Genomic DNA, 20,396 nt, shown 5'->3' with positions numbered 1-20,396 from the left:
CTTTATCTGATTTTTCCCAGTTTGTAGCCTTATGGAGTCTGATCAGTTTATCTCCTCTGGCTGACTGCCATGTTTTTTCAGTGTTTTTTAAGGAGTTTCCTAGATCCATCAGGGTACAGTGCTATTATGCTCCCCAACAATATACTGTGAAAAGTATTGATTTTTTTATAAGTTGTTTAATGCAGTCTTTAGTCTAGACCTGTCAGAATAATTATGTTACTTATTTATCATACAATATATGGACATGACCTCGATCATTTTGCTGACCTCAGTATTGCTCATTGTGTGAATCTGCGTGGTTTTTTTTACCTAAGAATGTCGCCAACACTTTCGCCAAGATAATGCCAGAATAGGGTCAGCTTGTCCCGACCATTAAAGGACTTGGACAGAGTCCAAAATTAACAAAATGCAACACTTACGACGCAAGATGACATAGCATAGCTTACCAGTAGCTTGCAGCTGCACATACAGCCGTTAGCTTGCCCTCCAACAATTTCATCCTCCGTAAAATTCACCAGCAAACCTCCCTACTCTCAGGCCATCTATCTACCATAGCTGACTGTAGCACACCAGCCTTGTTATGGAGGTAATTGCAATGTTCCCGGAGTCTGTTAGTCACAAGAGGCATTGCAGTTTATTTTTGTTGGTCATGTTTTGTATGAAGTCTCAAACTGAGCAATTTTGGGATACTTTTATAAATGTACTAAAGTTATACATAATACTTGCTTGTATACAGTACAGGCCAAAAGTTTGGACACACCTTCTCATTCAATGCATTTTCTTTATTTTCATGACTATTTACATTGTAGATTCTCACTGAAGGCATCAAAACTATGAATGAACACATGTGGAGTTATGTACTTAACAAAAAAAGGTGAAATAACTGAAAACATGTTTTATATTCTAGTTTCTTCAAAATAGCCACCCTTTGCTCTGATTACTGCTTTGCACACTCTTGGCATTCTCTCGATGAGCTTCAAGCGGTAGTCACCTGAAATGGTTTCCACTTCACAGGTGTGCCTTATCAGGGTTAATTAGTGGAATTTCTTGCTTTATCAATGCGGTTGGGACCATCAGTTGTGTTGTGCAGAAGTCAGGTTAATACACAGCCGACAGCCCTATTGGACAACTGTTAAAATTCATATTATGGCAAGAACCAATCAGCTAACTAAAGAAAAACGAGTGGCCATCATCATTTTAAGAAATGAAGGTCAGTCAGTCCGGAAAATTGCAAAAACTTTAAATGTGTCCCCAAGTGGAGTCGCAAAAACCATCAAGCGCTACAACGAAACTGGCACACATGAGGACCGACCCAGGAAAGGAAGACCAAGAGTCACCTCTGCTTCTGAGGATAAGTTCATCCGAGTCACCAGCCTCAGAAATGGCAAGTTAACAGCAGCTCAGATCAGAGACCAGATGAATGCCACACAGAGTTCTAGCAGCAGACCCATCTCTAGAACAACTGTTAAGAGGAGACTGCGCCAATCAGGCCTTCATGGTCAAATAGCTGCTAGGAAACCACTGCTAAGGAGAGGCAACAAGCAGAAGAGATTTGTTTGGGCCAAGAAACACAAGGAATGGACATTAGACCAGTGGAAATCTGTGCTTTGGTCTGATGAGTCCAAATTTGAGATCTTTGGTTCCAACCGCTGTGTCTTTGTGAGACGCAGAAAAGGTGAACGGATGGATTCCACATGCCTGGTTCCCACTGTGAAGCATGGAGGAGGAGGTGTGATGGTGTGGGGGTGTTTTGCTGGTGACACTGTTGGGGATTTATTCAAAATTGAAGGCACACTGAACCAGCATGGCTACCACAGCATCCTGCAGCGACATGCCATCCCATCCGGTTTGCGTTTAGTTGGACGATCATTTATTTTTCAACAGGACAATGACCCCAAACACACCTCCAGGCTGTGTAAGGGCTATTTGACCAAGAAGGAGAGTGATGGAGTGCTGCGGCAGATGACCTGGCCTCCGCAGTCACCGGACCTGAACCCAGTCGAGATGGTTTGGGGTGAGCTGGACCGCAGAGTGAAGGCAAAGGGGCCAACAAGTGCTAAACACCTCTGGGAACTCCTTCAAGACTGTTGGAAAACCATTTCAGGTGACTACCTCTTGAAGCTCATGGAGAGAATGCCAAGAGTGTGCAAAGCAGTAATCAGAGCAAAGGGTGGCTATTTTGAAGAAACTAGAATATAAAACATGTTTTCAGTTATTTCACCTTTTTTTGTTAAGTACATAACTCCACGTGTTCATTCATAGTTTTGATGCCTTCAGTGAGAATCTACAATGTAAATAGTCATGAAAATAAAGAAAATGCATTGAATGAGAAGGTGTGTCCAAACTTTTGGCCTGTACTGTATATTAACAGGTGTCAACTAATTTTTTAAAAAAATATGTTAAATATTTTTTTAAATTTAAATTCCAGTGTCCAAGTATTCTTAAAAATTAAAAGTTCATTGCGCTATGGATTATCATTATATTAGTGGCATAAAATTGTCTCAAAATGACAGTAATGTCATTCATTGCAATTATTTCATGACATTGACAATGACAATATGTCATCCAATAAATGTAGATATTGTGACAGGCCTAGTTTTATCATCAAATCTTTATTTATTTATTTATTTTTTTGTTATACTGTTTGTTAGTTTGTGTTGCAAGTGTGTTTGGTATCTCATATCAGACTGGCTGAAAACAACTGCTGTATTTGGCCCAAGGAGAGGCAATGCAGTTACAGGATGAAAAACATTACATGACCATTACTAAGAAGCCCAAAGGGGCGGATAAATCATCCACTGAAGACAACATGTTTACAGTGTTAGTCTGAGGACAACATATAAATAGTAAAAGAAAAATCACACCTGTTGGTTTTATTCCAGTCTAAACAATATGAGTCTCTGTGCTTTGAAAAGTTTCATAATTCTGTCTCTGACCTTCTTCCTGTGGCTTTGCAGGGATTTTTTTTTCCTCTGGGCTGTGATTAAAGAGGTGAGAAACACATAAACAAGGGGTCTGCTGTTATCTGGACCATCGTAATAAAACACAGGCTACTCCCCCTTCCTCTTCCTGTTTGGGGGCTAATGGGAAAATGAGTCTCTGAGGAGGTTTGGCTGTTTTGTAATTAGAGCAGCTACCTCAGTGCTTTGGCAGCTCGGCCTGTATGGCTCACTGTTCGTCTGAACAGGTTGGTTGTTGCATGCTCGGTTCCCAGCCGTCTCTGGGTTGACTGGTATGCTCATGTTTTACAGTGTGTAAACAGACACGCGGAGGAGATTGCCCACGCAAGTTGAATAGTAGTAATTCACATGTTTAAGAATGTGTTGTTTTCCACACATCAAGTTTAGGGCAACAGTGACGCACATGTTAGGAAGGAAAAAAAGAAAGGAAAAAAAAAACATTAAGAGTGTTACGTAAAACCCTTGTAATTCCAGCTTTGGGGATTTACAGTTTTCATATTCATTTCAGAGATTGTATGCGTCATTAGTATCTTGAGATAATTCAACCACCCTTGGTGCAGTGAGAGCTTTTCAAAGCCCTGTCTGTCATGCTGAAGACCATTTCCTTAGCTTACATCTTGGATATATAGAGAGGATTCTGCCTTACAGCATGATGCAGAAGAGGAAAAAAAAGACATGAGTGTGTACTATATAGCCCCTCCTGATACTGGATTTTTGAGGCTAATACAACTTTTGTATGTGTAATGACACATAGACTGTAAGTACATATTAAAAAAAAACACACACACAAATTAATCTGACAGTTGTGATGATTGCATATTTTTAATCAGTCAAACATATCTTTTGCATTCCTCTACTGCAGTTTCTTGATACAAATCGACCAGCATATGCACAGGTACTGATATAATTGCAGTTAACTAATATTGCGGATGATGCTTTTTGTGCACTCTGGCCCCTTATTTACAATCAGAGTACAAAAAATCTCCCAGTGTAAATCTATTTGTCTTAATTCTGAATCAGAAAATTGTCGTCAGGCCATCCTGCAACCTGCTGAGCCAGATTTGGCCCATGGGGCGTAAATTCAATATCACCAGTCTAGTTTGTTTTGGTTTGGTTTGCCAAATGTTGGAGACTTTGCCCATAGACATGTCTATCTTTTCTTGAATATAATTAAACTAGATGGCACTCGGTTTGTGGTGCTCAGAGCACAAAAAAAAAAAAAAAGATATATTTGAAAAACTCAACAGCAGTGTCTCTTTCTAGAAATCATGGTCCGGTTACTCGAGGTAATCCACAAACCTTGTTGTGAGCAGTTTCATGTAAGGACTGTTTTCTTTCTACCTGACTACACCTTCCCTGCATCTTTTCGTGGACGAGAGGCGCATGCTAGCACCACAGAGCTAGCTTATGTGACAGTTCAGATGGACACCATTAATGTTTACATCTCACACTGTCATAAGCACAAGCCACTCTTCCATTAGTAGATGCACACTTTCCTTTGCACAGTGATGCGGTTGGCAGGTGTAGTTAGGTGCATAGTACACAGTATATTGCAGGATGGTGGGGCTTATCTTATTTTTAGATGTTATCCTTGGCTGGAAGAAGGAAAAAAAGAACATATCTTATTGATACCCAAGCAGCTTGTTTCCTCATCCTGGGCAGCTTTCCTCTGGATTCTGTCAAGGTCCACAATCAGGGCGTGACCGCTGATCGTCTTCCCTGAGAAACCTTGGTGGTCCAATCGTGGTGGTCAGATATTGATTACAGTGAGGGTTGTGTTCAAAGGAGCCTAAGCTCTTTTTTTCCTCTCACACACTTGTACACATGTAGGTACAGTACACACACATACACACACACACGCACACACAATACTAATCAGCATCATATGCACAGCCAGTAATACTGAAACTTGGAGTATGTGGCAGTTAGGGTTTACTGCTAAACCCTGCTGCTAATTCTGGAAGGCCATTCATTTGGCCGTAGTGATTTTTGTTCTTCTGTGCACCTTTTGCTGTATTTTATTACGTAATTTTATGAGTTGTTAATTTTACCACAATGTTAATATTTTCGTATTGGGTGTAACTTTTGCCCAAATTTATTATGACTACATTTTTTGGGGGGAAACAGCTTAGACAAGGGCTTTGTGTCAGAGTCAATCTCCTACCTCCCAGTCCTTCTACAAACACATTCAGCTGTCAGTCACTTCTTTGCGGTAGACGCCCAGTTTCCTGTGGCAGTGACCTGCAAATCACCACAGAGTTACATTCACTTCTTATGACACACAACGCGCACACACACATGCGCACACCCTCCAAACACCCACTTAATTACCCTGTGTGTCATTACGCAAATCCTTACTAAATGAGCTTGTTAAATGGGCTGTTGGCCTGTTTATTTCAGCGTTTGTTATTTCAATTCCAGACCGTGTGAAATACAAGCTGGAAAATGGAGGAAAACTGTGGGACAAAATTGTTCAGCTGCTGAAGTTACAGCTGAAGTTGCTCTGTGATAGCTGAGATTGTTGTTGTTGTCAGCGCCACCAGATCCCCATCTAGCCCCTGGCTGCAACTTTTCAAGCGTTCACTTTTTGATGAATACTTTTAGAAATATGTTTTCCTTGGTGGTTCCTTATCAAACAGCTCCTAAGGGCCTGTCTCTGAGAAAGAATATCTCTTTACAGTGCCCGTAGCTGAATATTGCACAACATGTTGTCGGGTAGGACTGAGGGGTGCATGCTTAACAAACAGGATTATATTAAATCAACACGATTATTAATCACGTGCCTGCATTTAGGGAAGAGTTTCTGTGCTGCGGAAGTGGTGGTGTCTTTTATTTGAGATGCACATTTGTGTGTGTTTACTGTTCAGCTTTGACTTCAGCCCTTGTTTGAAATGGCTTTGATATGTTAGAATTAGATTATTACATATTGAGTTAGTCATTTAATTTGCTTTGCTATTTATAATATAAAACCTGAATGCTCAGACAGCTGTCCAACAGTTCTGCTGTCTTCCACTGTTAGCCAGAAACTCCAGTTTTAATAGGCATTGTTTATGTAGGCTTGCTCATTGACACAGTTATTGAGCAAGTTTAATCGTCCACTTTACCCTTGCAATCTCTCTTTCCAGTTCTGTGGGATCTAAACACACTGAGTTTCCAGTCAGAAATCTTCTAACATGTGTCCAAGTGTTTGCACAAGTGTGATCTGGAAATAATTTTAATATCAGATGATTAATGAGCAAAGTGAGTAAGTAATAACATGTTCTTGTTGTGATTTCCAAGAAGTTGAACACAAAACAACAAAGGAAAATCCTCCCAGTTGTTGAACTTTACTACAGAATCCCATTCAGTGGGGATATTTGGGTCATATTTGGATCTGTTTACTTGGACACAAAATGCTTGGGAGCCCCTCTAACAGGCTGTCCCCACCCTGAGGGAGTCCATTATTGTTCCAAGTGCTAACTCATTTCTGGTATCTTGAAAATACTCTTTAACAGAGCCCACACTGATATTAATTGGACACAAGTGGACTCACAGCCCTTTTATTTTGAAGTCTAATGTGACCTTAATCAGCAGTGTGTGAGACCCGCTGCAGGTGTGTCCTCCCTGGAGTGAAACTGTCAGAAGAAGAGATTGCTGTGTCCTCCCTCAAATAGATGGCCGTGTGTGTGTGTGTCTGTGTGTCTGTGTGTGCGCTTCGGTGGGTGGAGTTGCCTCACCAGGAGAGCAAAGATGGCGCTGTCCCAAAAACACAGGAGGCTGCAGGGTGGGTTTAGAGGGGGTGTTTTGCTACAAATGGGAAAGGATCGTGAGAACAAGTGTTTCCAAGTGTGTGTGTGTGTGTCTGTGTGTGTGTGTTTATGTGTTTGTAACCATGCATCTTTCTTACACCAGCTAGTGTGTACATGTAAATAAGTCTGTTAGTTATGTGTGTCTGAGCACTTGAAAGGATGTATATTTAAAACACACTACTGTCTAAATGTTTGCATATGCGATATAAGCATATTGTATTTGTGTTGTGTGTGAGAGAGATAGAGAGAGTGCCTGGGACAATCAGGGTGGAGAGGAAACGGTGACACCCAGAGAGAGAGGGAAGGACTTTGGCTGCGGCCCTGTGAAGGATACAGAGGCACAGAAACAAAGAGAGAGAGAACCTGGGAACAGGAGAGGAGAGCTCAGCTCAGGTTGCATCCAACAAAGAGTTTGTCTGAGAGCAGAGGGGAGAGAGTCAGGACGACTGAGAAGATGGGGAGAGAGTGAAAGGGGGAGAAGAAGAGAAAGAAGGAATGATCGAGGAAAAGCAGGTGGAAGAAGGAAGATAAGGAAGGAAGCCACTCGAAGGAAGAAAAGGTGAAGAGTGAAAGTTGGAGTAATTTGAGAAAGGAGACGTAGGAAAGCCAGCCACAAAACCAGGTGGTGTCACGTTTCTGTCGAGCAGGTATCCTGATTTTCATGTTGTGTATTTCTGCTGTGTGTGTTTACTGTGTGTGTCTGCATGTTTGTATGCAGGGAAAGTTGTTGAGCCCTTCCTTTTCATATCAGTAAAATGAGACTTTGTTATCTCTAATACAGTACTTCTATATTTCTGTGTTTGCCTGACAGACAGACCTTGAAAGAGTTGTTCAGGTGTGTGTTTGGGCGTGGGTGTCAGAGAAAGAGAGAGACTTAATGTGCTGTAAATGAAGAGGATCTTGACCTTATCTCTAATTACCTGTCGGTGTATGTTCTTGTACTTCTATCTATGTGAGGACCCATTAAAACTTTACACCTTATGAGGACATGGACTATCAGGACAGTTTGTCTTTAGGTCTGCAAGTAGTTGTTTTTGTATACAGACTTGGTTTATAGAGTTCATAGAGTTAAGAGTAGGGAAGTCTCTGAGTTAATGAGAGCGGACATACTAGAAGCACTAAGTATTTAAGTGTGTTTTCATGTGTGCGTGCCATGCTTAGTGAGCCAGACTTTTTTGTGTGTGTGTGTGTGTGTGTGTGTGTGTGTAATGCCAGTTGTTTGTCTGTAATAACAGTATGATTTTGAATGAATTGGAAAGAGTGTGTGTATGTGTTTGAGTTAAGACCTTGTGTAGTTAATGGACCTGACCTCACGTTGCCTTCTGTCTCTGCCAACAGCCTATTTATCCCGATGAAACTGTGTGTGTGTGTGTGTGTGTGTGTGTGTGTGTGTGTGTGTGTGTGTGTGTGTTGTGTGTGCAGGACAACCTCAGTGTGTTTCTGCGCGGCTGCGAGGAGTTGGGACTGAAAGGCTCCCAGCTGTTTGACCCTGGAGATCTGCAGGACACGTCAACACGCCCCACTGCCAAGTAAGTCTCAATGATTCAGTGTTACCTTACTGCTCAACAGGTGCAGGAAGCATTTTGGCCTTCATTGTAGCTCGGAAACTGACATCCATAGAAAGGTTTGGTCTCATTTTTAATCAAAGCATCTGCAGATCATTAACATAGATCATAACAGATATGTTTTGATTCAGTAAAGTGAGGCAAGATACAAGATTAAAAAATCCCTATCTTTGTTATCTTTACCAGTATCTTGACATTGAGAGAACAGGGAGGGACTACTGAGTGAGATTTAACTTCTCTTAGTTTGTGAGAAGAGACTCTGTGTTGAAGGTTTGCTTCCATATCTATGCTGGTTACACCTTGAAAATGTAACCTGTGTATTGTCCCCTTATAATTCCACAAGTGTCATGCATACATGCTGGACACACAGCCTTCCCTGCACTCACTGTTCCCCAACAACATGCCCTCAGACACACCTGATGGAGATCCACACTCTACTAAGTGCACATTTCTACTTACTATATTATTTTATAAGGCTGTCAGCTGAAAGTTGAATCATCAATCAGATACTCCTTAGTTAAACGTTCAGTATGTAATTTTCTGCCGCTAGGGGTCTCATACCAAAACAATAACAGAAGACGGAGTTGGATGACGTCAAACTGCTAGTTACTTAGCTTTACAGTTAGCGATGGCTTCTCCCTCTCTGCTGCTCTCTCTTGCTCAGTGCGTCGTATGTTTAGCTATTTCTCTGCCTCTTTTATAAATGCAGTTCATTTACTGGCATCAGCTCAGCATTATAGAAACCTATCGTTAAATGTTGTGGTTAGCCAGCCTCCGCTCCGCAGCGGAGGCCGCTGGCCGGAGCGCTGGTGCCCCGGCGGGCAGCAGTGCTTGCAATACACTGGTGGAAATGATTAATATTTTGATAACATCAGCCAGATGTTTGCTTACCTGTCTAGTAGAACACACGCGAGGTCGGCGTCGAATTGTAGTCCTAGATTTTCACGAAGCTCTCTCCATCTTGGAAAGGCCACACCAATATTTATCCTTGATTTAGGTCTCTTCTTATCCCAAATTCTTCTGGGATCGCTTGGTTGACCCGTACGTTTCTGTTTTACCGGCTTGCACCGGAAGGTGCAGCAACCGTCAATGCATTATCATGATCCATGACGAGTTAGCTTAGCCTAGCAACAGTAACGTTCATTCTCTGATGTCTCATCCGGTCTGCTTCTTCTTCTTCTTCTCCTTCATTTAATGGCTGTGGTAGCTGGAGTTACGTCGCCATTGACATGCGACCTAATGACACGGTCCGTAACTTTCATATTTATCTGGGTTTGAAAAATTGTTGGAAACATTTCTGATAATCAAAGTACACAACTAAACAAAATATATAATATTGGTTTAGTCGTTTTTAGACATTTTTATGTGGAAAAACTACTTAATCGAGTTTTCGATTTGAGCAGTTGTCCTTTTTCTTTCTTTCTTTCTTTTTTTTTTTTTTTTTTTTTTTTCAGTCAGTGTACTTCTGGGGGCATTTCGGTTCGCAGATGTAGCTGTAGAGTAAGCACTCCTCACTTTCAGGCTGCTGTCTGGTACAAGCTGCTGCAGACACAGACCCAGAACCAGAGGCAGCTGCCTGGAGGAAGAAAGGCTTTGCCCAAGCAGGCTCTGAGATAAAGTTATCTTCTGCCCTCTAAAGTGCTGAATTTTCAGCTCACGGTCTTGGCAAGAAAATGTTGTTGTACATTTCCGATCCGTCAGAAGCATAGTTGGCATACCTGAACTTGGAGGGCTAACTTGGTCTGTTTACTATGTTACGGAAATGTCCCTGTTACCTTGAACGTCCCTGAACATAAATATTAGAATGTATTTATATATAAAAGAAAATCTTTGAATACACCATTCTCTCTCTGCTGAGAACTCTATACAGAAAGCTGTTAAACTGTCTGACTGAATACTGTCAGTGAATTCACATCATCTGTAAAGCTCATAGGATCTACGATTTCAAGGCAATATTTTCATTTCTCATATTTTTGGATGGTTACTTAAAAAATGACTTTTCTTGAAATGAATATTATCTTCAGACTTTTGCGCTCTGTGTCTGTGTTAGTATCTTGTTTCTTGCCTGCATTGCCTTTGAAGAGAGACCTGGACAAGGCAGCATTACAGAACAGTGTTATGACTACAAATACCAGGTGTTTTGTAGATGATCTAAAGTAGACTTTTATCTGGTTAAATAAAGGTTTGAGATCTTTGTGCTTTGGTGAACAAAATAGAAAGAGGGTGCTGTGTTTTTAAAGCAAAAGAATGTAAAGCTTTTTTAGTTTCTGTTACTAGTAGATGGTAGAATCCTCTTCAGTAGAGTAAAATAAATGAGGCACAGGTGGAGAGGACACAGCAAGTTTTGGGAAAATGCAGATTAATTTTGGTGTGCTGTGGTGGATAATATGTATAACAGTTGATTTAAAAGTAATATAAATGAGTCGTGGATGGCAGTAGCTGTTATGGAGCTTTAAGGACTTGGCCTGAAAGTTGAGGTTCAAAGTTCAGTCTTGACCTCAAAAACATTTGAAGAAACAGTCTCACTTCACGGTCTGTTTAGTAGCCGTTTTGAAGTTCATGTGCATATTTTAGACATTTTGAACTGAATACAAACTTGTCCTTTATTAAGTGGATGGACCGAGTTTTGATGATGATGAACACTTCAGTTGTGTGTCAAAGGATGGCTTGTCTGTTTCACTGATTGTGTGTCACTCTCCATCAGTCACCCTGTCTGTCATTCTCTGCATCACACAATGACCCAGTTCACTGCCAAGATAAATAACTAACTGGGAGTCAATGGAAGTTTTCAGAGCCTGTGTCAGTGAAGCAACAATACCATATCTGTTTGACACAACTGGTCTCTGTCCAAATACAACACTCACTCTCTGAACCATGACTCCTACTTTGTTGCTTGGTAACAAACACAAGTGCATGTAGTTGTTTTATATATATACTGCATGTGTTTGTGTGAATGTGTCAGTGTGTGTGTGGCATGTGCTGTCCTCATGTATCAACAAGGTTTCATTCACAGAAGGGTTTAGAAAAGTGCTGCTGGAGATGGTTGGAGAGAGCAGGGGCAGTGCTAATCTTAGCTGGTCTCAGGAGGAGCTGCTTGACTGGTTCTGTCGGGACAAGGAATTCTTTCAAAGCAGTGTTGTGTGTGTGTGTTTGTGTATGCATGTGTGTTTGTGTGTCTGTGTACACTATTGTTAAAGCAGCCTTTGTTTTCTCAGCATGAGTGCAACCGTCACCCTGTTGCATGCATTTAGCTCTAGTTTAAACAGGACTCTGGTGTCCCTTTCAGTAATGGTGCACTTATTCCTGCTTGTGCCTTATTTACGTTTCTTCAGTAATGATGTAATGTTTTTTTTACAAATATTTTTCCTCAAATATAGCTTAACATTGACTAGTAACACGCAGGAGACACCATAAATGCAACAGAAATGTGACATTTACATTTTACAAACTTGAATGTCACGAATGTTTGTGTTTGATAATATTTTCAAAATCAGAGGAACAATATGTGTGTGATGGCTAAAGGTTGTCAAGTTTGAATGAATTTTAAGTAAATTGTAGCATGTTGAAATAAACTTAAATGCAACTCGGGCTGGGTATCGGTTATAAAATGACCATGCCAGTACCCTTAAAGTGATCCCACTACCACTGGCATACTTAATTTGAGACCCATAATGTGAATGGAGTGGCGTATAGTATAGCCATATTTATGAATGTTTTGGTGGCATCTTGGCACACTGAGCTGTCAACCCCGTCAAATGTAGCGCGTTCAACTTCACCACATCACAGACTGTGAGGGTTGTAGCTGCTGCGGGAGTGTGAGCTCTGAGTTGGTGAGAGTCCGTCCACACACACACAGTGACATTTTGGTGTCGGTGTGAGTTTGTTGGAAATGCTTAATGGCTCAGTGTTGGATGTTCGCAGCTGTTGCTGTGTTAGTTCATGCTAACCAGGCAGACATTGAACTGACTGTTGGCTGGGGGGAGAGTAGCTTTGTAGACCGCAGCAGCAGAAAGTTTGCTGATCTGGCAGGGAGTAAGAGGGCTCTGGGATCAGACCCCCGACACAAAAAGAATCAAACACAGGTATTGTATGACTGGAGACGTTTCCCTACTACTTGGTACCGGGTTATTTAGGTTGATACCTTGGTATTGAGTACCAATACCCAGCCCTAAATGCAATTCATGTAGCCTTCTGTAAAATATACTGCAGTTCCACAAGATTTCATTCCCCATTCTTCTTAATTTGATAAAAAGCTGTGTAACTGGTAACTTGGCAGAATGCAGCTGTGAAGCAGCTATCGATGGCAGCTCCCACAGTTTATGATTTTTTTCCTGTCCCACTTTTTTGTAGCTTCTTGCTTCAGCACGAGTACATTTTGCCACGTAAAATCCTTTCTGACCATGTGTTGGTCATTTGTGGAGTCTCTGCTGCCTGACCTGAGCAGCAAGCTAAAGTTACAAAGCAGTTGTCTTTTTAGAAAGTCAGTTAGCAGATTGTGAAATATGGAATTTTTCCCTAGATCGAAGAGTAGTTTAAATTTAAATTTAAAGTGACAGCCCTGATATATGTAATTTAAAAAATACTTATTACAAATTGCTACTGCGAAAAGAATAAAACAGGAACCAAATCAATCAGTCTGATCTTAGATATAATGCATCGTCTTTTTCTGTGAAAGATGATCTTTATACTGAACAAATATTCATTCACTGTAGATATCATCATAAGCAATTTCTACAGTTAGCACAAACTGAAAAAGGAAACACTGGAGTCATTGTTTCAGAGGCCATGTGCTATTTCCACTTGTTATGTAACCCCCGTGTCGTACAGGATGCGATCATTTTGCAGCTTTTACCAATGACAGGAAGCCGTTTCGGTGCTTCACCCCTCTGAGTCTCCGGACAGGTGTTTACTCATCTAGGAAACAGCTCTAGACAGGGATCCGTGAAGACAGACAGGTTCTGATACACTATGAGCTCAGGCCTGAAATACCTCCTGTTCCTCTGCGTCTTAATGGAAACAGATCGATTTTCAAGATAAGTGACAGTGTGCCAGGCAGTCGAGGAGAGGAGAGGAGAGGAGAGGAGAGGAGAGGAGAGGAGAGGAGAGGAGCTGTGTTTCCATTCGGCTGTCTGGCAAAGTTAAGACAAAGTTTTGAAATGCAGCAAAAAAATGAACTTTTCAAAATGAGAAGTGTTTTCCTCAGCTGGGTAGAAATAAATATGATGAAAATGCAAAACCACAAGTAAACACAAGCCCCTCGGGATTTCATTAATATTGATTAATATTGAGGTACAACTACTCTTTACTGTCAGCAAGTATTGGGAATTATTTCATACTGTCATCTAAAATAGTTTTTGTGGTAATATTTATGGGAATAACATTTAAACCACCCATCAAACAACATAAACACTTTTCTACAGCCAGATAAGAGTCTTTGTCATAGCAAATAAATCGGTTTCTGTTGTAATGCTTTGCACTTTTTCGCTGATGAAACTTTAGGTGATGTGATGTTTCCCCTTAGCTTTTCTGAATTTATAAATATTAAATTGAAAGTAGAATACTATAAAAAGGATGACAAAAATACACCATAAGTTCATCATTTATTTCTTCATAAAATCTGTCTACTCATTCTGTTAAAGTGCTGTCAAACAAGTAATGTATTTTGCAGACTTTTCATATAATTTCCGTAAAGATGTCATCCCTAATTTTGCTACTGATCTTAACCATTATACTGACACTCTATAGTACTTTTTTTAGTTTGTAAAAGGAGCAAATAAAAGCTGTATATTATCTCCGAAATAAATATGGTTTTAATACGGTAAAAAATTGTACATTGTACAACTTTGACATTTATGTTTCTGTGTGTTACTGATTATTCTTTGACGAAATCTTGTACACTGCCTCTGAGACAAGATAGACAGAAAAGAAAGGGGGAAAAATATGCCTCTAACTATGATCTAATACCTGCTGGAATCTGTTTTCAAGGTTTGCTTCTATGAGGTAACAGCAGAGAAAAGCAACCTGTCTGTGTTTATTTAGTCAGCTGACAGACAGAGAGGATGAGGAGGAGGAAGGAGGAGGGGGGAGATTTACAGATCATTCCCTCCAGCTACTCTCTCCTGTCTCTTCCCCTCCTGTTTTACCTCTGTCTCTCTCTCAGGTCACTGCTGTCATGGAAAAGCCACGCAACTGCAATTTGGGTGTCTCTGTTGTGTTGAGTGAGTTGGGCTTTGTGACCCTCAGGCCTTGGAAACTAGTTATAAACAGTCTCATAATTTACCGAGGATTCATTATTCAGAGATAAAACAAAATGCTCATTATTTTCTCTGTTCTTTAATTAAGGCTTTTATTTAGCAGATGTGGCTGTTGTCTGACATCAGCGTTGTGCTATCATGTAATGCAGTCTAAACCTCTTACCGTTCCTTCAAGTTTTGTTCTGTTTTCCATCTAAGATAATCCATTTCCCACACAATATCGTGCAGTACTTCATCCTTACAAGCTATTCTGTATCCAAGATTATCTGTTGTGTGTTTAGTTGGGTTGCTGGTAGATCAAGCTACAATGCAATATATAGGAAGGACCTGTTACACTGGAATTACCTACAGATAAGGGTGTTATGGTTAACGACAGGACCCGCTGCTCACAGTCAAGTTCATTGGTTGATTCAGCTCTGTCTGAGCTGTATCAGGTATACAGTGTACCCAGTATAAAAGTTAAACTATTTTCAATAAAAGTTTATTTAATTTAAAAATATGGGAACCTGTATTCCAGGTAAAGCAAACCCATACATGGCAGTGTGTTAACTATAGACAGTTGTTTGTCTTTATAAGGTGGTCTGCAGTGACGAAAAGTAGTTACAGTGGGCCCCAGTGCACGCTTTTAGGACAACCCCTAAGGCACACTACTTACTTGTTATGCGCCTTAACTAACTACCGTATAATGTTATCGTCACAGGATCAAATAGAGACTTGACATTGTATAACATGTTTGGTAAAAATACCCCAAAAAGTGAGGAATTATTTGTTTAATTGAATATTTTTATACCTTATTTATAGTTTATGTAGAGTAAGTATATATTGTAGATTTTATACCATACTTTGTTATAGATTGATACATGGCACCATTTTAATTAAATAAGTTTTTCTTTGAAGACAGGCATATTTCCAAGGTAGTTTAAGGGCCAACACTCTGTGGCCCCCCTCATCTCATGGGCCCCAGTGCAACTGCTCTGCCTGCACTGTTTATATTTACGCCCCTGGTGGTCTGTTATCATGTGTAGTGAACTAAGCATCCATATGAAGTTGCTAGATACCAGTAATGAGAGAAACATATTTAAACATCATATTTCCTGCTGACCAAATCCTGCAAAACGCTGCAGCCAGCCACCTCACAACCAGCACCAGAAAGAGAATTCATATCCCTCCCATCCTGGCGTCTCTCCATTGGCTCCTCTTCAAACCCATATCAATTTTGAGAATTTATTGATTGCCTGTAAGGCTGGTGTTGGGCTCGCACTTGGTTATATTGCAGAGCATTTAACTCAATAAGTCTGAGTACAGATGTAGAGCTTTTTTGGGCACAATCCAGGCCAAAGCCAGAGGATGACCAGGCTTCTACATCAGGGTGCTTTGACTTTGCCTTGAAGTCTTAAGAATGTTTTAAAAGACTTTTCTAGACTTTTCAACTTTCCTTGTGTTTTAGGGGATGTTGTGAGATTATAAGCATTTTTAAATGCAGTATTTTTTATTTCTGATTTTGTGAGTTGCTTTGTATTTAACTGTGAAGGAGTGAGTTATAATTTTATCTTGAAAGTGTCATGTGTGATATGTGATTTGTGACCTTTCCTCAGGCTATACAGATGCTTTGTGGTTAATGGCCACAGTTTCAGAAAGGAAGAGATGACGATGAGTTAAGACTAACACAGAAATCCAAGTCTTACTGTAAATGTAGTCATACCTCTTTGTGTCTGTGTTTTTTTCTGTTTCTCTGGTGCTGCTATGTCTCCTTCTCTTAGCCAAGAAGTATCTGTTTCCACAACACAAGTGTGTATTGGGGTCAGCTTTACAACTGCTTCATTCCACTTCCCATTTATAGCTTCAAGTGGTGATCCGCAAGATCCACAACTTTTCATTCTGGCAACATCTGTGGCGCTAACTCGCCACTGCTGCGGTGTTTCTGTGCTGCACCTCCCAGAGACCACTTGGCAGTCAAACCGTGTGGCCACCACTGTGACATCTGTCTCCTCTGACTTTCTGTTGAAGACAGAATTTTCTTTGTGAATGATGCATGCTGGTACAGAATGGTCGATCTAGAAAGGCACTATTTTAATCTTTAATATAGTTTTTATTTCAGGTAGCTGAAGCTGAACTGCAGCCAGTAAACATTACTGCTGGAAATATTAAATAGATACATCACCAAACAATAAACTGGATCCAGATATGCGGGTGCAGAGTGTTATTTCTCACTGCGTGGGCTGCACTCTCTGCAGATTCCTCTATACTGTATATTTAAAAAGTTTTGTTTTTGCTGCTGTTTTGCATGAATCTGTGGGAGTTTGGTCAGCTTAAAAGCTGTCTGCTGTTATATTTATGTAAGATATCTCATTAAATAACACCAGAAGTCAATATCTCACTCTCTCTCCTTCTCATTCTCCCAGGGGAAGTGACTGCAGCCGAAAGCTCAAGAATGTAAGTGATACTTCTGGATAATTTGTTTGTGTGCTAAATAGTATGTCTGGATGTAAACTGTTATTATGGTCCAGTGTTTCTGTTTGTGCTGTGGCTGTCACACTCTTTCCTTTTGCTGCTCTTTTCATGTCTTCACCAGCTCTGCCAGCTCTGTTCATTCCACAGTCAGCTTTATGTGCTGTATTTTTCTACTAGAATATTAAGTATTTCTAGTCTGGCTTTATTGTTTGAAGCTATTCTGCTTTTAACATTTCTGGCTGTATTTCTTTTATCTACCCCATGTGGGGGTCTTTTTTCCACCAAATCTTTAAATTTCATGCACTCTCCCTGCTTTTGTTCAGTCCATTCTGTCTGGTAGCTCTACATATTCAGTTGATTGTCTGACATTTCACAACTCCATTTGATCTTCCTATTCTTCATATGTATTTTCTTTCATAGGGCTGCACAACAGTGGATTTTTTGCCGATATCTGATAGGCTGATATATAACAACTCATTTGGCTGATACCGATACCCATATATTTTGCCCACCTAAGTTTAGTGATCATTAAGTCTCTTCTTTAGTGGCATTAACATCAAATTATGAATGCATAATCTTTTTGTGATGCCTACCAGCAGATGGAGACATGAAATACAATGCTTTTTAGTGTATGTAATATTTATTCATTGTGCAAAATAAGAAAAAGCTTGTTGGCCGATTCTGATGGTTAATTTTTAAGCCAGTATTCTAGTTACTCCTCTTGCCTTGTCTGCTTTACCCATTTACCAATTTTTACCTCTTTAAACACCAACACCATTTTCTGCTGTATTTACAAGGCTTGGATGGTATCCATTTTATTCATACCTTCATACCTTCCAAAAATTTCACCAGGGTATACAGTATATGACAGTATTTGTGTGCAGTGCAACTTGTCACGTTAAAGGGATAGTTCAACATTTTGGCAAATTCGCTTATTGCCGTAATCCCTATAGTCATATGGGTAGGTACATTACCTTTAATTATCAGTGCCTGTTGTTCTGAGATCGGTGGGGCAGAGCTGCCTGCTGCTCAGCACATAAAATGGAGGTGAACGATACAGCCTCCTCTCAAAACTAATCAAATACACCATCAAATGACTCCAAAACGCTCTTGTGGACAACTTGTAGCTTACACATTCACCAAGCTATGAAATAATAATGTAATATTATGAGACAGATCCTGCACTAAACATATGCTGTTTGAAATCACTCCGCCCAGCAAGTACTGTATGTCTGGAATGTAGTTCCGGCTGTGCATTTGGCTTCAAAACAACTCTCTCGTAATATTACATTATTATTTCATAGCCTTGTGAATGTGTAAGCTACAAGTTGTCCACTAGAGCGTTTTGGAGTCATTTGATGGTGTATTTGATCAGTTTTGAGGGAGAGAGGGGGCTGTATCGTTCACCTCCATTTTGTGCACTGAGCAGCGGGCAGCTCTGCCCCACCAATCTCAGAACAGCAGGCACTGACAAATAAAGGTAATGTACCTACTCATATGACTATAGGGATTACGGCAATAGGCGAATTTGCCAAAATGGTTAACTATCCTTTTAAGGCTCATTTATACTCCCTTTACGTATGGAACTAGATACTTTCGTCACTGCTCCATACTGTAGCTCCATGTATCCTATATGGTGACATAAAAAACAGCCACCTGATGGCACTAGAGGGCAGAGTCACAGTTTCCACACAACAACAAACAAGGCGACAGTGGAGGATGTTGTAATATTGTACCGTTAAACAGAGGCAGCATTGTACACAGCGGTGGTCTGTACATCCAGTATATACATATATCCCCGACTGGTGGACATAATATTCTTTTCACTATATTACACATTTGTTCAGTTCCACCATTATTTAAATTTCTTTGTCGTCTCCTGTGGTCATATCTTGCTTGAACTACACTATACTACCTCCACAGTCTCCTGTGGCACTACTCCTTTTCGTCAGAGTCTGTAAGCTTTCAGAAAACATGCACAAATACGGACAAAATGAACACAGAGTACGGACAGAAGGCTCCAACCATCTCCATATCTAACACTGAGCATAAATGAGCCCTTAGTCGTTGAGTTAGTAAGTCCACTGTTTCAACAATCACCAACTCTGGTTTGATCAAAATTAAACATTAATTCATTGTCAGACGTGAAACAGCACTATTTTTCCCTGCGGTCTCTCTCTGCTGTTGCTGGCTCGCAGTTTACAGTCCTTCGAGGTTATCCCCGCCACTGACAGTTGCCATGTCTGTCAGCTCAGCTGCCTGTTCTGCCAGACTGACCTCTGGAGGCATGATGTGAACTACATACACTACATCCTCATAACAGCCTCTTCAATATGAGGTTAAAAGAAAGCGGAGCATCTGTTTTTGTGATGGTTTTGAAAATCATACTTAATACCCTAGTATACCATAATACTGTGACACCGCCCAAGCCTAACACCTGCTGTCTTCTTCTGCATATCCTATCTTTCCTGCCTATTTTAGTTCTCTGTGTATGTGTTGTTCAGTCTCCCTTTTAAATATTCAGTTGCACAGTCCGAGTGATGTCTGTTTTTGCTCAAATGTATCTCAACTCCCTCTTCTTCTTGTTCTATTAATGCTACTTTAAGAAGTAGAGCACATAATGCAAGCCCTGCCCACTCTGCAGTCAAAGCAGGGCTCCTCTCTCTCTCCCTCTCTGTGATGCTGCTGTGCACTGTACAACTTAATGTGTCGAGCTGCAGAGCTGGCCTGCTAGCTCATTTAGCTGACTACACACAGGGGCTCTCAGCCACCCCAGCCAACATTTGCAGCAAGAGCAAACGGCCCACAAACTCCCCGCAGCTAAAGGCTTTAGCCAGGACCTGCTACCACAATATGGTATTACGCTATGGATCTATGACCCTGCAGACTCAAGCTGAGGACTAGGATTTCAAAGCAGCTGTCTCTGCAGCACATCACATATTGAGAGGTGAAGGAACTGCACCGAGAGGAATTTGCTGAATTGGTGATGAAGGTGTTGTTTGGCTGACTGGATGCTGAAGTATAAAGAGGGTGTTGCAGGGATGGGTGGAATATTGAGATCATCATGAGACGATGGTTTAGCAGTCGTGAACAAGGAGGGCTGCTTGTGTGTGTTTGTATTGTGATGACTAGCATGTGAAATCTGTATCTATGTGTCATTACAGGTCTCTGGATTGTGACATGTGTGGGCTTGTGTTTACATTGTAGGGGCATTTTGGGGTTTATTCATGCCACACATGTTGCAGCACTTAAATGTGTGTTCACATGAAACAAAGGCATGATTGTCCTTTTTCGCTGGAACCTCTTTGACAGGTCTTTCCACATCTGTCAGATCAGACGGCTGCTGAAACTGAAGTGGTAAAGCAAGGGTGTCGCTGT

At 40.8% G+C, this 20,396-nt stretch overlaps 1 protein-coding gene across 10 annotated transcripts in view; it reads left to right on the top strand.

Annotated features, from left to right (window-relative positions):
- The window catches only part of LOC117261010 (LIM and calponin homology domains-containing protein 1-like), a 122,311-nt gene that overhangs the window by 58,729 nt on the left and 43,186 nt on the right, over positions 1 to 20,396 (top strand). For 8 of the 10 annotated variants that reach the window (XM_078169546.1, XM_078169548.1, XM_033633192.2 and 5 more), the window contains 2 exons: positions 8,171 to 8,277; positions 16,970 to 17,000. In XM_078169546.1, the coding sequence (XP_078025672.1) occupies positions 8,171 to 8,277; positions 16,970 to 17,000 (138 nt within the window). Of the gene's footprint in view, positions 1 to 6,967; positions 7,396 to 8,170; positions 8,278 to 16,969; positions 17,001 to 20,396 lie in introns of those variants that run through there. The other 2 variants (XM_078169553.1, XM_078169551.1) reach the window with 2 other exon arrangements.

Source organism: Epinephelus lanceolatus, chromosome 7, assembly GCF_041903045.1.
Source record: "Epinephelus lanceolatus isolate andai-2023 chromosome 7, ASM4190304v1, whole genome shotgun sequence".
In the NCBI taxonomy this organism is placed as follows: Eukaryota; Metazoa; Chordata; class Actinopteri; order Perciformes; family Serranidae; genus Epinephelus; species Epinephelus lanceolatus.
Note: the sequence above shows the minus strand (reverse complement) of the source record. Positions and strands in the feature narration are given on the sequence as shown.